The 16,698-nt window shown below is 43.3% G+C and overlaps 1 protein-coding gene across 13 annotated transcripts in view; it reads left to right on the forward strand.

Moving 5' to 3' along the window:
* The window catches only part of ZMIZ1 (zinc finger MIZ-type containing 1), a 383,046-nt gene that overhangs the window by 336,410 nt on the left and 29,938 nt on the right, over positions 1 to 16,698 (forward strand). For 9 of the 13 annotated variants that reach the window (XM_079977006.1, XM_079977001.1, XM_079977009.1 and 6 more), the window contains 4 exons: positions 8,099 to 8,167; positions 12,463 to 12,577; positions 13,951 to 14,168; positions 16,495 to 16,693. In XM_079977006.1, coding sequence (XP_079833132.1) covers positions 8,099 to 8,167; positions 12,463 to 12,577; positions 13,951 to 14,168; positions 16,495 to 16,693 — 601 coding nt within the window. The remainder of the gene's footprint in view (positions 1 to 8,098; positions 8,168 to 12,462; positions 12,578 to 13,950; positions 14,169 to 16,494; positions 16,694 to 16,698) is intronic. The other 4 variants (XM_079977011.1, XM_079977012.1, XM_079977005.1 and 1 more) reach the window with 1 other exon arrangement.

Here is a 16,698-nt window from a genome sequence, read left to right on the forward strand (position 1 = left end):
CTTGCTACTTAATGGTGTAAATGGAGAAATTTCCTTTGAATGCTGGCACATGCGTTGAATAAATCATGGATGAAACAGGGCTGGCTGTTGCTGTGAAATGCAATAAAGATGAAATTGGGTATGTCAAGCTGCAAATGATTGTGAGACATTTTTAGTGTCTTTGGAACACAGGTAACAGGTGGGATGTTAATAGCAGGTGGGATTTGTCGTAGGGGGGCTGTAGCAATGTGTGTATGTGTATAGTCTACCTGAATGCCGGAATTGAGTGCAACGTTAGAATTTTTTTTTTTTTTGGAAGGGGGGGGAGGTTATTCTACCCCATAATTTGAAAGTATGGTAATAAATAAATCCAATATCTGGGGTGCATTTTCTGTAACAACTCTCTTCCTTTCCAACATAGTTTTATCATTTTCCTAGCATGCTGTGTATGTTTTTCTGTGTAGAGTTTACATGGGCACCAAGTGTTTATGGGGTTGGCCTCAGCTATACACTCTTGGCTGGGCTCTAAAGAGTTCTTTGGGGCACACTCAAGAACTTGGGCATGGCCACTGGCAGATGACTTCTTCAGCTTTAAACAGCAGACACCTGTGCCATATCACAAACTGCTTTTGAAAGCCCCTTTCAAAAGTGGAGACTGCTGTTTGAGAAACAGAAGACCTTTGGTGCGTAGAACTAATTGTGCCGTTCTTTGGATCCCAACTGCTTTGCTTCCAAATCCAGAATCATCCAAACTGAGCTTCTAAATAAAACTTCAATCTCTTTCCCTAATCTGAATTTAAGAGGGTCGGGTTCTGCCATCTGCTTGCATGATTTATAGCATCTTATTCTCCAAATGGATATACCAACAACTTCATTAGGTCTAGGTCTTTATTAGGGTCAGCTAAAGTATCACAAGGGGACACAGGTGGCGCTGTGCGTTAAAGCCTCAGCGCCTAGGACTTGCCGATCGAAAGGTCGGCGGTTCGAATCCCTGCGGCGGGGTGCGCTTCCGCTGCTCGGTCCCAGCGCCTGCCAACCTAGCAATTCGAAAGCACCTCCGGGTGCAAGTAGATAAATAGGGACCGCTTACCAGCGGGAAGGTAAACGGCGTTTCCGTGTGTGGCTCTGGCTTGCCAGAGCAGCGATGTCACGCTGGCCACGTGACCCGGAAGTGTCTCCGGACAGCGCTGGCCCCTGGCCTCTTAAGTGAGATGGGCGCACAACCCCAGAGTCTGTCAAGACTGGTCCGTACGGGCAGGGGTACCTTTACCTTTTACCTTTTTAAAGTATCACAAAATGGTGAGAAACCTTTTGAGTTCTCCATAAAATCAGGCTGGATGTTAAGCAAAGAGGGAAGACAGATGAGGTTGGGGAGAAATAAGCTGCAGTGGTCACAGTGTTTAGACAATGTTTAGTAACCTGATTTCCAATGGAATGGTATACTCTTGCTTCAGTGCTCATACTTTTGCTTCATCATTAAAAACATTCTCTAATAGAAAGAGTTGGCAGACTTAGGCCACATCCACAACCCAGTTCATTTTGTTTTTATGACTTTCCCCCAACTGTTAAGTTCCACATTATCATTGAACTTTCACACAATGTAAAAGCCACTTTTGGAACTCTAGTGGAATATAGTGGAATTTTAGTACTTATTTCTGTGTTATTTGCTTCCAGAAAAAAACACTGCGCAGATAATATGGAAAGGAGTGCTATATTGCATAATAGTTCTAGAAGTAAAATCTCAAATATAGTGCAGAACTTAACAGTTAGGGAAACATCATGGTGGATTAAATTGTCATGGGAATGCAGCCTTAGTTTCTACTAGGTGCTCTGCAGGTTACACCTAAGGATCATAATGTTTGCATTGGTTACAGTGAGTTTGTTCTTGGCTACAGCTTGTGGGACGCAGGTGGTGCTGTGGGTAAAACCTCAGAGCCTAGGACTTGCCGATCGTATGGTCGGCGGTTCGAATCCCCGTGGCGGGGTGAGCTCCCATCTTTCGGTCCCAGCTCCTGCCCACCTAGCAGTTCGAAAGCACCCCTAAGTGCAAGTAGATAAATAGGTACCACTTTATAGTGGGAAGGTAAACGGCGTTTCTGTGTGCTGCCCTGGTGCTGGCTCGCCAGAGCAGCTTCGTCACGCTGGCCATGTGAACCGGAAGTGTCTGCGGACAGCGCTGGCTCCTGGCCTCTTAAGTAAGATGAGCGCACAACCCTAGAGTCGGACACGACTGGCCCGTACGGGCAGGGGTACCTTTACCTTTACCTTTTTACAGCTTGTGATTAGTGAGGAGAGCTTAAGCACAAGCCCAGGTTTGAATGAGACCTCAACTCAGCATAGTGTAGGAGTAAAAAACACCAGGGGAGGAGTAATGTGGATGTATACTGGAAGCAACCACATAGTTTGTCTGTCCGATGTGCAGTGCGGAATTTGCTAACATGGCATACCTTAGCACATAAGTCAAACATATAAGTATTTCATCAAATACTGTGCTTAGGCTTTGTAGGTTTAAATACACCAAATCTGAGGCCAAGGGGGTGTAAAATTTTGAGCATTTTATGCAGTGGATAAAATATTGAACATGGTGAACCAAGAATCAAATACTTGCTCAACCATGAAGTATTATCTTACTACATTTTTATCCTACTTCCCCGTCCAAGGAGCTCAGAGTGAGGTACATGATTACATATTTATTTTCACAGGTAGAGGTAGAGGCAGAGGTATCATCTAGTGAGATTTATGGTTGAGTGATGATCTCCCTGGCCTAACTCTGTTATTGTACCCATGACACCACACCAGCTGTTCATCAGAATAATGTTTGGCTTTTGACAACTCATTCTCTTACATCCTAGTCTCACCTCAGAAGGTTGCTGGGAGGATAACAGAGATAAGGGTTGTAAACAGCTTTAGGAAAAGAACGCTATAGAAATAATTAATTCAGATTGGGACACAGAAGTCTCTATTAGATAAAGATTAAACAAAGTACATGTAAGAGACATGTGAATGAGTTTTACAGAAACAGTTTTATTTGCATATCTCTCACCTGCACATAGTTAAAAAAAAAGAAATTCCTCTTTTCATTTCATTGATAGATATCCTAAATTGTCCTTATTCTTATTGCCTTATACCACAACGTATGCCCTCATGCCTGTTTCTTCCACTCCACTCACACTAACTCAAGGATGAGCAGAAACCTTGAAATAGCAAGCTTTTGAAGTTAGAGATTTCATTCAAGGCAGGCAAAAATGTAGGCAGCTATGTTGATTCAGTGGGGGGGGGCATCCAAAAAGAAACACAGTATAACATATTTCTTTAAAAAATATATATCCGTAAGAACAAGAAGGAGAGAGAAGAAAAAGGTGCATGTTTTAAAAGGGCCTTTTGAGGGTTTCCACTGCAATATGTGACTGCAGTAGTATGGTGCAGCAAGCACAGGTTCTTTCTCCCAGGATACCTTGGAGCAACTTGAAATCTGCTGCACTTGTCACAAATACTCACTGCATTTATCTGCAAAGAATTGCCAGGTGTGCCTCCAGCATCCCCTTTACCAACAGCATCTTACTAGCTCATTACTTTGAAACTTTCGGTTGGTCCTTCCAGAGTTGTTAAGTTTTTGCTTTTCTTTGAAGCCATATATTAATGCAGTCAGAAGATCTTGCCATGAGGCAAGGTGAAGCCACCATTTTGAGGGGCAGACTTGGAGCAACAGAAGGTATAATCTACCAGAGTAGTTATCCTCAGCATTTTCCATTTGTTTTGTTAAGGCTTGCACAAGATGCTCTGCGTGGGCACCAAAATGTCCTGGACTGACCCTGCAAATGCCCAGATAACCCACTGCAGGCTAGAACCAGTCCCATTGCCTCTCAGAAAGGCCAATACCTCAGGACCATTGGTTCAAATGAACGAAGCCATGTGCTGCAGTGCAGCAGAAGACAACTTCCTTACCTCAGTCAGTCACTGCCTAAAGGAAAATTCTTCACTGCCCCCCTCCAAGTGTAAGAGTCTGACTCTAGGAATAGTCAAAAGGAATTCACCAGGGGAATTCTCATGGAATTGTCATCCTGGAACTCTCCGCTTCAGAAAGCAGGCAGGGCCCCAAAGGCACAACAGGGGCACATCCACACATATATTTTACCCCACACTCTCTAGGCACAGACCCATGCGCCAGGGCAAAACAAAAATAAAAAGTGCCCAGACACAGACCTGCAAAGCCCAGACCTGTGGCTAGAAATGCAGAACAAAGCCAAGTGTGGATGAGCCCTTAGTCACAGTTTTCATCATGCACTATCTATCTTAAGATGCTGGCAGGTTTGGTTAAGATAGACCTGTTTCTCTTTAGTGGAAGGTTAATGTCCAGTGACTTTTCCAGCGTTTTGGGTCAAGTCCATGTTTCAGGCATGTATAAGTAAGAGCAAGTCAAGTGCAATTCGAATCTCACAATCATGAGAAATCTGTTGACCTGGTTACCATACATCACAGTTAAAGAGGCTTGGTTTCCTAGTTGCTGTCAGTATACAGATAATTCCATCTTTTCTTTCCTGAAGTCAGCTTACTCTTCCTCTGAAACTTTTGAGCACAGTTGGAATTTCTTAAAATGAATGTATGATGTACTAGTAGCAGGAACAGTTAAATGGTGCAGAAAAATTTAAATTAGCTTGCTTCTGGTATGTTGTAGTTCACCACAGTTCATTTTTGAGGTGTATATGAAGAGCTTTTCAGAAGTCAGTATATGTTGCTTTATTATAAACGGGCAAGATGACCCGTAAATGATGGGAATGTTTGAAGGCCGCAGCATTTAAAATCTGAAGTTTTCAAATATGTAAATAGTGACATGAACACAAGGGAGAGGGTGGTTTATTGAGTGCTGCTGTCAGTGTGCCCTTAAATCTATATTGAGAAGCTTTTCTTCATTGCTATTCCTAGTAGGATTGGGCTCTTCCAACTGAAGGGTAATATAATAAATAAATAAAAATCTTCCAAACATAGTCTGTTACCTTACTTTTTCTCTCAGGTTGTGAGGTTTGTGTGCTGACTTTTTTATTTTATATATATATATATATATATATATATATATATATATATATATATATGTTCTGCTTACAAACAAAACATTTAAATAGCTACCTTTCTACCGGTAGGGCAGGGGCATGGGCGCAGCCGGGATTTTTGTTAGGGGGGCGGGCATAACCTCAGATTTGTATCAATTTTTACTTACTGGGGGACAGCTACCCTGCCCCCCTTGGCTATGCCCATGGGCTATGCCCATGGGGGGCACAGGAAGGAAACAAGGTTGAAAGGGGGCCACAGTTAGAAAAAGGATGGGAAACACTTTTTTAAAGTATGCACATGGGGCATTGCCCAGGCCTGTTTTTGTTAGGGAGGTCCATTGAATGAAGCATGCTGCCAAAAAAATCTCATGTGGCTCTGCATGGCAGGGATGGATTTGGTTGTGATAAAGAAGTTGTCTTGGGCAGCTTGCCAACATTTCCTGATTTTCTCATTGAAGAACTCTAGAGGTCCCCAGAACACAGTTTGAAAAACACAGCAATAAAGAACCAAGCTTTTGAAGCTTTCAGTGGTTTTTAAAAGATGGAATCTTGACAAGTACAATTTTTTCTCAGTCCTGCAGTGGTAGTATGACATGTCAAGCTGCATGCGCCAAAGTTTCCTCTTCTGCACAACTGGTACAGAGACAAGAGAAATGTCTTCTGTAGCATCTTGTCATCTAAGCCCCCCTTCTGGCATTATCCTGGCAGCAAGGAAGCTGCTGCTTTTCGTGCTGCCCTAATAATGCCTGGAGCCCAAGGCAACCTGGGAGGAGTCAGGGATTCAGCTAGTTCCTACAGCACTGTTGCCTTCCTGGGAGCTGATTAGGATTCCCAGCATAAAAGGCGCAGTGCAAAGAGCCAATTCCAGAAGGGACTCTACATTTACCCCTTTGCATCAGGATGTACTACAGAGCACCCCAAGGTCCTCACCTGGGCTCAGTGAATTTGAGTAGAGTGAGGAAGGGACGTTTCTAGTAATTTATAAATTTTATTTAGACACACAAGGGATGAGGGCAGTATTTAACCTCACAACAACCTTGTGAGAGGAGTTAGGCGAAGGAAAGGTGAGTCACCCACAGCTCATCATAGATTTGAACCCAAGTCTCTTGGGTCAAAGTTCAACACACTAAGCAATACACCACACTGGCTCTCCTCAAAGTTAATTGGATTACAGTTAGTTTTATCTTATATTGGCAGGTTTCTTATAGTTCAATTCTTTAGAATGAAATTTTTTTAAAATGTCAAGTTCCTGTTGAACACTCTAGTCTAGTGTATCTGGTCTGGTCACAGTACACTGGTTTCAGTCAGTGGCATATGACGCATAAGGGAGAGATGTGGCTGGGGTCTTCTTCGGCTATACCTGGTATCCCCATGGATCTGGCATGGGGATCAGGTCCATTCTAGTGCTCATTTTGTCCTCCACCTTTCCCCTGGCCTCCTTTCCTAGTTCTGTCTCTCTCCCCTAACCTCCCGTCCTGCTTTCCCCCTATCAAGCTCTCACTTTGGAGACAGCAGCTGTAGCTCACTGAGGCAGCCCATGCCTTGCACATGGTTCAGTCCCTGGTATTTCCAATTACAGATATTGGGTATCAAGGCTGTGGGAAACCCATTACTGAAACCCTGGGAAGCTGCTGGCAATGAGTAGTCAACACTGGGCAAGATGAGCCAGTGGTCAGACTCAGTATTAGGCATTTTTTCATGCTTATATGCTCAACTGGTCTGTCATACACATACACTCTAGTCCTCTGTGCTGTTTCTCACTTTGCTTCTGAGAAAGCCTCCAGTCTTCTTGGCACACCAGGCAGAGTGAGAACCATGGCATAATCACTTCACTGGGCCTTTCAGAATGCTCTGCACTCCAGCACATGCCTGCCTGAGCCAGCCTCTGGCACCAGCCCTCACAGTTACGGATTAACTCTACTCTCCAATTGTTTTACTACCTGCATTACTTGTTTCCCCATCAGAGCTGCTAAGTGGTTAATGTCCAGTCTTGTGACTCTGAGATTAATACTGTTTTTCACAGATGTCTTTGGGAATGTCAGATTCCTCGCGCATCAATTCACATAGTCTGCGGTTTAAAACCGCAACCCCAATATTTCTTTCAAAGTGTTTCCCATGTGTCTTGGGGCAGAACTACATATTCTGGAAGCCGCCCAGAGTGGCTGGGGAAACCCAGCCAGATGGGCAGGGTATAAATAAAAAAAAGTATTATTATGAGCAAGATGATAGGCATCCCCATGTCAAGTCCTCTCCCTTTATACCTGTAATATGTAGAAATGATGGCCTTGTGTCATGGCTGCAGCATTCCATGTCTTTCTTCACTCCCAGTCCATGTTATTGGCTGGTGCTACTGGTAGCGCCGGATTTAGGGTTGTGTGGGATGTTCCCCTGCACAGGGTGTGCAAAATGGCAACAACAATTTATACGAGTACCTACTGAGAAGATCAATTTAAAAAGCAACTGCACCAAAAGTAATTACTGAGAAAATAATAAATATTGGGGGGGGGGGAGGCGCCAAATTTTGCCCTTGGTCAGGGCACCATATTACCAAAGTCTGCCCCTGCTGCTGTCAAATGCAGGGAGGTGCACATGATGATGCCATGACATGGGATAAGGAATATTATATGTTGCAGGAAAAAAACTCAATGTGAATATGGTATTTTCAGAACAGCACCCCCACACCCCCTGTATTGTGTAGATACTCATCAGACTGTAGCTTATTCTCTCTGTGTTAGTGAGTATATAACAAAATATTAGCAATTTATCAAGCCTTGTGATTTTCTAATGTGCTCCTTTTCCTCTTTGGTGGTAAAGTAATAGAGGCTGATGAGATAATACTGCAATTTTCCTGTTTGAAAGCAAAAATAAGTTGGATGAAGTGAGGAAAGCCAAGAGTGAGTGAGTGAGTGTGTGCTTGCCTGCCCATTGTCTGGAGTAGCTATAAGCATAACTTAGCCCCAGGTCATAGATGACATCATTGTGAGGACCACATGCAAAACAGGGTAATCAATGTGCTTTGTTAGGGCTTTCAATTTTTATTCTGGACCTACACTTTCCCTTCTGATTCATAGGTGCATATGTGACGGCTGCCATCTTGACAGACCCCAGAGATTGAAACGGGGACCTCCAGAGCTGAAAGCGTGAGTCTCTACAGCTTGCGCTAAAGAGCCAGGCTCTGAAATAGGCTGTAAAAGACTCCCTTGTTCTCTGTGGATCAGCCACAGAAAGGGATAGTTCATATACTTAGATAGATTTACCCATAGCTATTCATCCCCAGGTTCTTTCCCTGCATTTAGTGCTTCAGGAACAGTTCTCTGCAGTGCTCTGTCCTTTGATAGCTCCCTTTGTACCACCAAATCCATGCTTCATGTTTCAATCCTAAGGAAACTCACCCAAAGTTGCCTTTACTCCTTCACTGGCATTAGCAGTGGGGCATGTGGGTAAACAGCACCAGAGCAAAAAGCTGCTCTCGGATCAAAGGTGTTTTCATAGACAAGATGTGCCAGTGTGAATAGGGAACAGTTACAGTGACTGTACACAAAGTCAGACAGAAATGTCCTAAGGACATTTCAGATAGGGTGGGGTAGTTGTTTAATAATGGAGACTTGTGTCTTGCCCTCTCACTAAGCCCCAGGGGGAGAAACAACATTTTTTACTTCACTTATCTTCACATAATAGTTCTGTGATGAGATGGGTCACCATTATTTATGCTATACACATAGAGAACTAAACCTGGGAAAGGCTATTCACTGAGTCTAGGGTTGCCTAGGGATTTGAACCCAGGTCTCCTGATTCCACCTTCCAGCCCATGACCACTGGAGTTTTCTTAGCTAATTTTGGGAGGTGTAAGGAGCTGTGCTTACCTGCAGTGCATCTTGTTAGCATGAGACTCCAGCAAACCGCCTAGCAGGTAATTGCAGGAGTGGGGTATTAAAGAACAGAACCACAGTAAATGTGGGCATTGTGAAGAGGGACTGCAGAATACGTGAAAGCATTACCCTACAGTGAAGCATATAGACACTAGAGTGTTCTATAAAAGAATCAAGGAAACACCGGTTGCAGTGACACTTAAGAGACTCAGACTGATAGAACACATTATGCTGCCAAATTAAATTTCCAAAGCCTAGGTGCCTCTTCTCAAAAAGCAGAGTTGGGAGACAAACGTTGTGTGTGGAAGTGGGGCTTCCATGCCCCCAAACACCCTCTTCCATTGCCCTTGCACCCCGCTCCATTGTTTCTCCCCTTGCCAATGTTCTAGACCAGTGGTTCCCAATTGGTGGTCCGCAGACTGCAGGGGGTCCGTGGCACCATTCACATGACGAAAGCTACTACAGATGTATCAAAATTTGCAAAAGTAGGGGTTCCATGGCTTGGCTTCTGAAAAATGGGGGGGCACAGAACTTAGCTAATTGGAAACCACTGTTCTAGACACATGACCGAAACATGATGCTGACACTCCAGCTGAGAAAAAAATAGCAGGGAGAATTGCAGTGGGGAAGTAGCTGGCAAGGAAAGGATTCCCTCTTCCAAGACACCCCTTCAGTAGAGAAGCAGCTAGGAGGCTGAAAAGTGAATTGGCTGTACCGTATGGTCCCAGACAATGAGGAAAACTATTGTCCCAGCTGACTGCAAGCAAATACTATGTTCTTGATCTTGCAATTTCTTTAATTGCTTGATTTTAGTGCTTTACTGTGCTATTGATGGAAGGATTTTGCTACAATGTTTTCATAAAATCACACTGTGGTACAAAAACTAGTATCCTGATTCTTGGCACATTTACTTGATAGCTTTTACTAGGTAGCAAGTTTCAGTATTCACAGTGCAACCTATTTCCATGTTGTGTGCAGTATTCCCTAGGTAAAAATTAGTCTGAGAACAAGGGTCTAAATAAAAGTGTTGACGGACTAACAGATTATTTTCAGTCCTTGGTGTCTCCTGTTACAGCTTCATCATAGCAACACCTATTATAAGTCTCAGGTTGCATTAAAGTGGTTGTCTTCAACCTTTCTGTTCATCTCAAGCCCCAATCTGTAACATGGAGTCCACATTTATGTTTTCTCTTTCTTTCCTTTTTCTTAAAAAAAAGAGAGAGAGAGGATTGTGATGATGCCATTGGTACAATCCACTTCAGGTTACACAAGTTGAAAGCCAGTGTATTAATGCTTATTTAGGTTAGAAAATTATCCACAATAGCATTGTCCTCCAAAGGAAAGTTAATGTTAAAACTTCCCCCATTGTTACTCTTGAGAAGTCAGTCTGTTTTTAAGTTTTGGAGGAAGCTAAACACCCTTTAAATTGTGTTTCTGTTCCCATTGCGTCCCCTCCAGTCATGCACAATATCCATTTCAAAGGGATGCCCTCAAAATAAACATTTGCATTCTTAATTATGTATCATGGTTAAGAAGATGTTTCAGATCCAGTTTGTTTATTCCATTTGTATTGTTACTTTTATTTTTGTCCATTGCTCATTTTCAACAGGTAGGACCTGCTAGGTCAATTTTGATTGTGAGCTGTTGGCATGTTTGGATCCCCATGCCGTGTACAAAGAAAACCTAACTGCTGGTTTTTAATTATTACACGTACACTCTCATTTCCAAGCTTTATGTAACACACATTTTGAGTAGGAGTTCTTCCATTATCTGTAATAAACAGCCTCAAGTGTTCCAGCACTGGAAATCATAGCAACCAAAGTTAGCAGAATCGTACTTCAACAAAAAGATAGCTTGACTTTGCCCAGTACCATAACCCCTGTATTTATTCATCGCATTCATACCTGTCTTCAAAGATTATATAATTTATACATATTGGAAAGCTTGAAATTTTATATTTTACATTCCTGTGTTAATGGCTTGCACCTATTTAAGTTTAAAAATATGATATGCATGTATGCCAATTAACGCAGAGCAGACGCACATCAAAGACCAAGCTGTAAGTTGCAGGTTATGAGAATACAGTAAATAAATAATAATACATTTACAAGTGGATATAGTGCCTGCGGGCATGGTCTGTTCACATCTGCAAGTGCAGCAGTTGTGCATGGAGGGTCCCAAGATAGCATCCTACAGCCCTGATTCCCTTTCCCATTTATGTGTGAACAGGCAGCATGATGAGATGTTAGGAGAATATTGGGCTTCTTATGTCCACCATTCAACTCTCTTTTGTGCCTGATACAAGAGGAGGGAGGTGAGAGACATGTGCAGGCCTCCTGTTCTCCTTATTATCCCATCAGATTGACTGTGCACATGCCTGTAGATTTGGTGCTCCAGAAAGCTCTGTTGAGCTGCATTGGAATCAACCATACATCTAGGTCCTGCTTGTGATGCAAATGGATTGTGACATTTGTAGAGTTTTCTACCATATTTGATCACCTACATAGCAAGGTCATGGGGATTTTTTTAGAGTATGTTCTTTATGTCTATATCAACCTAAGCTCACAGAAAAAAGATGGTAGATCTATTTAGTTGTATGCATGAGTTTATTTTATTGTGGGGGTGGGCAGATAATCCTGGCTACCATGTGTCACAAAATACGTAATTTTATTACATCGGGGTTTTATAGTAATAAAAGCTTTTATGCAGCGCTTTTTGAATGTCCAAAGTGCTTTGAATATATTTTATCTCAGCATATGTACAACAACCCCTGTAAGGCAGGTCAGTGTTGTTATCCCCAGATTGATGATTTGGGATGATGGACCAAAAGAGAGAAGACCCTTGCTTTTTAAATTCATTGCAGATTTCCTGTTTCACAGCTGATTCTTAGTCTGTGTACCACAGTAGCTCTCATAGAACACTTAATAGGGGTTTTTGGGTGTGCAGCTTATGCAACGTGTGAGAGGATGCCCTCTGAATTCTAATTTTAGCTCATGTAGCAATTGCCGTTCCTTTAAAGGATTGCTGTGAGCCAGTGCAGGAAGAAAGAGCTGGAGTCTAGACCTGATTGAGCTGGGACAAGGGAGCTAAAGCCACCGTGGCTCAAGAGCTTAAAAATAAATGACATTGGCAAAGCAAATGTATCCAAGCATCCACTTTGCTTCATGTGTTGCTTCAGTTGCTAAAAATCCACTTTCGCAAATTTATTGCCATTTGCCACTTCTGCAGGTAGCATAGTTTCAAAAGTGAAACTCTTCATGCTTCAACTAATTTCATTGCCATTCACCTCCATAATCATTGTCATATGCATTTGTGCTTCACTGTCAAACGTATTTCTTCCCTTCGCTGATGCAAAAGCAATTGCTCTCCTTGCAACCAAACAGAAGCTATTAACTTTGTAAATGTTATCACTGTCAGGCAGTTCACCAAGCTAGTGTATTGGCTGGGGAATGAAAATTAAAAGATTGCTCTTCCCACCCAGCCCAAGCACTCCTTTAAATTATAAAGTATGACTTTATATACTAGGTGTATCTCTTCTCCCCCCTCCCCATTTTCTTTTTTTGCAGTGATGGGACGTTCCCGTATGATTCTGTACCTTGGCAGCAAAACACCAACCAACCACCAGGCTCCCTTTCAGTGGTCACTACAGTATGGGGTGTGACTAACACCTCCCAGAGCCAGGTAAGCTTCATTTTGTGGCTTCTCTCCTCGGTAGCCATTCTTTGGATCAGATACGGCAGAACTGCTGGAGGCTGGAAAAAATAATTCCTGGGACCCTAGGAGGCGGGGGGGGGGGGTTGTTTGGCTTGCACTAAACCTACCAAGTTCACGTGTCCCAAACAAAACATAGCTATCCTATGAAATTTGTGCTTCTCCAAATCTTGTGACACACTGCTCCAATTCGTTGTAGGACGGGCACACAGAGATGTGCATCTTTAACATAATGAAAATGCATTATATGGGGAAATTGCTTGTAAAGTTGCATACATTAGAAAAAGGAAAACTGCAAAGTGACTGGCACTGTGTGAAACTGAAATTGACAGATCCATCCATCTCTACTGGGCCTAAATTTGGCTTTCAAACAAGGCCTGCCTGCCCGTAAGGGAAGCTGAGGCAGCTTCCAGCAGTATCCCACCAAAATCTTGTGAGATCTCATGTACTCTGTGAGATCATGACCATCGTCGCCGCTTTGTGTGACCTCAGTAGGGGCGGCAGCGGCAGAGCAGGGTGGCCCCTTCCCGTTTCACCTCAGGCAGCAAAACGAGGCATACCCATGCTCTCAAAGGCAGCTAGTCCTGTAGCCTTAGGATCTTTCAGTGCAGGTGTGGGCAGAGGGTAGACTACTGTCCACCAGGGGATTTCAAGTGGATAACCTAGTAATTGCTGGTTGATGGGATTTAAAAATAAACTAAAGCTGCACTGAAAGCACGTCAGAGTGCAAGTAGATAAATAGGTACTGCTCCGGCGGGAAGGTAAACAGCGTTTCCGTGTGCTGCTCTGGTTCGCCAGATTGATCTTATTCTGCAACACATTCCTTACGTTCTGAAGCAACAGCGATCACTTAATGCCAATTCATTATATATTTAACCTTTGAGAGATCCTGAATTTGCATTCTTGCTTTGCAAATGTAAAACACATTAGTGGATCTCATGGAGATTCTAGAAGAGAAAATAAGCAATCACCAAGACTGAATTTAGCCATCCCTCTTCTGGGGACTCTTACGTGGCTCCAGATAGCCCATGCTCTAAGATCACTGGATAGGTAGGGAGCTGAGATAATAAGGGTGAGCAATAAGGGAAGGTGCCTTAGACAGAGTCAGGCCATTGGTCCATCTAGCCACAGCGGTGTTTCAAGATATCAGGCTCCCCACCCCCACCCCTGGTCCCTCCAAAGATCCTTTTTCTGGATCTGCCAGAGATTGAAGTTGCAACTGTCTGCACAAAAGCATACAGCCTGACACAGCATTACACCTCCTGTAACGGAATGAGTGCTGCTATCAGAGCTGTCAAAACTGTTCAGATGCCACTTCCATTTTTTCTTCTTCTTTCAAACAGGTGCTGGGAAATCCTATGGCAAATGCTAACAATCCTATGAACCCAGGAGGAAATCCCATGGCTTCTGGGATGACTACCAGCAATCCTGGCATGAATTCACCTCAGTTTGCTGGGCAGCAACAGCAGTTCTCGGCCAAGGCAGGCTCCAATCAGCCGTACATACAACCGGGCATGTATGGGCGGCCCAACTACCCAGGGAGTGGAGGCTTTGGGGGAAGGTAAGGCTGGTTTGTGTAGAATAGAACCTGGCACTTCTCAGGCATGTACGTAGGCAATGAATGGATGTATTTTAAGCAGGAGCAGCTTAAATGACAAGGTCCTTTGCCATACAACACATGGACCACATACACATGTCTAAGAGGCATATCACGCTCCCTCCGCTCGATAAGACATGCAAATAAAAACTCACCTGCTAGATCCAACCCAGCACTCTTTTCACAGCAATTGTCAGTCGGATGCCTTTGGGAAGGGCACAAACAGGACATGGTGGTAATGAGCTTTTCTTGTTGCTTCCCCTAACATCCAGAATTGGGTGATACAGTGCCTTTGTAGATGGAGGATCCATTTAATTCTCACAGTTAATAGGCACCAATGGATTGTTTCTCTGTGAACTTGCCTGATCCATTCTTAAAGTCAGGGATAGGGAACCCAGGGCCCTCCAGACACTATGAGACTCTGATCCCCATCAGCCCCAGCTGACATGGACAGTTGTCAGGGATGATGGGAGTTGTAGTCCAGGAATATGGAGGGCCACAGGTTCCCCAGCCCTGTTTAAAGCCCACATTTAGTAGTGAATGCCATATTCATATAGATGTATACAGAGGAACCTCTTGGCAGTTAGCCTGATACTTCATGCCTATGTTGAGATTGGGAGTCACATGTTTCTCTTGCCTACTCCTCACTGTGGGGAGGACCAACCACATTAATCTGAATATTGGTTCTTCCTGGCCTTATGAAATAACAATCAAATTCTGTTTCACAAGGACATGGAGACTGCATATGGAAATAAAGTCTGGTGATTTCTGGTTTGGTTGCTCACTTATCATCCCAAGGTGAGGAAAAGAACAGGCAAACCTGAGGGCCACTTCCAGTCTCTTAATCTGATCAGACCCCAAGAGACCCATACTATCATAAATCTGACATGCTAGAGAGATTATAGTCCTTCTATAATATGGCTATAAAATGGTTGTCTTACTGAAAGTTATGTAGTTATGGGGTCTTTGAACCTATATTATATATAATTATAAGATGGTTAGCTTACTGAAATTTCACTTTTCTTATTGTTCATCACCTTTGCAATAAGGGAACAAAAATCACAGTCTCAGCTTTAGGGCATTCTTGGAAAAAACAGTGATAGAAGAGGGTGACATAAATATAGGAGCTGGAGCCTTAACAGTATAATGTACTGTTAATGGATAATCATACCGTCAATTTTTTTTTTCTGCTTACGCAAAAAGTCTGAAGGGGTTACAGTTAACTATGCCTAGTAAAGCTACATAGTTGCTTTAAAAAGAAAAGGCTGTCTAGACTCAGAGGGAAATTAATCACAGTAGCAGGAAATGATTTGCAAATGACTTAGGTCAATCAATTAACTCTAATAAACACCTAAAATAAAGTTTTAATTAACTCTGAAATTGTGACACAAACCACAGTTTAGCCATGATTAACATTTTGCTAAGCTAGGAGGAGAAGGATATTGATGGATACAAGTACTGCTGCTTTGCATGAGAGAATGATCTTTGAATGTGACTGAATCCGAGGCCCAACAATACTGTGCTTGTGTTCGAATTGTCACCACAGAAAATTCATCTGACAAAACATTGGTCTGAGATGGTTATATTTATCTGCATCGTTCAGAAACAATTCAGGCACACCTCGTTGATTTATGTTTATGCAGACTGATATTGTTATCAATCCATGTTGGCACACCTAGACCTACCAAGTACCCCAACGTGCTGTCATTGCCCCCACTGAGGAGGGGAAGCCCGCCCTTCCTCCAGGTTGCCTGAAGATGTGGCGGTGGAGTGCCTGGTGAATTTTTCTGGAGCCACCACATGTCTGAGAAAATATGCAGATGGATAAAAGCAATTCCCTGCAAAAGTTCTCAGCGGACGGGGGTTACAGAATTCATGAAAGGGAACGAAAATAATCAGAAAGCTGGGACTGGGGTGGGTTTGGGAATTAAGCATGAATGTAAATAGTACATTTGCAGTGGATACTCTTGGGAGAGGAGAAGAGTGGAATTTGCAAAAGATTGCCACCTGGAATGAGGTGTGAGAATTAAAGTAGCAGAAGAAATCAGCAGAGAAGTATAAAGTAACTCAATTCTGTGGGGGGCAACGTTCTATTTGAAAGCATCCAGAGTTATGCTGCAGTTGCAGAATTCCCTAAACTCTGTACAGGGATTATCAAATATTGGTATATATCTGTAGCATCTCACTTTCATTCTGCACATCTCCCCCCCCCCCCCCGGTATTGTTTCTGTTATAGTCCCAAATGCAAGCTCGAATACTGATGCCTTTTAATTGCATTTCCCTCCTTTAGCTACCCAGGAGGCCCTAATAATCCTGCAGGAATGGGGATCCCACCCCACACAAGGCCGCCTGCTGATTTCACTCAACCAGCCGCTGCTGCCGCCGCCGCTGCAGTTGCAGCAGCGGCAGCTACAGCCACAGCTACTGCCACAGCAACGGTTGCAGCCCTTCAGGAAACACAGAACAAGGAAATGAATCAGTATGGACCGGTAAG

The sequence above is a fragment of the Podarcis cretensis genome (genome assembly GCF_951804945.1).
Source record: "Podarcis cretensis genome assembly, chromosome: 5".
In the NCBI taxonomy this organism is placed as follows: Eukaryota; Metazoa; Chordata; class Lepidosauria; order Squamata; family Lacertidae; genus Podarcis; species Podarcis cretensis.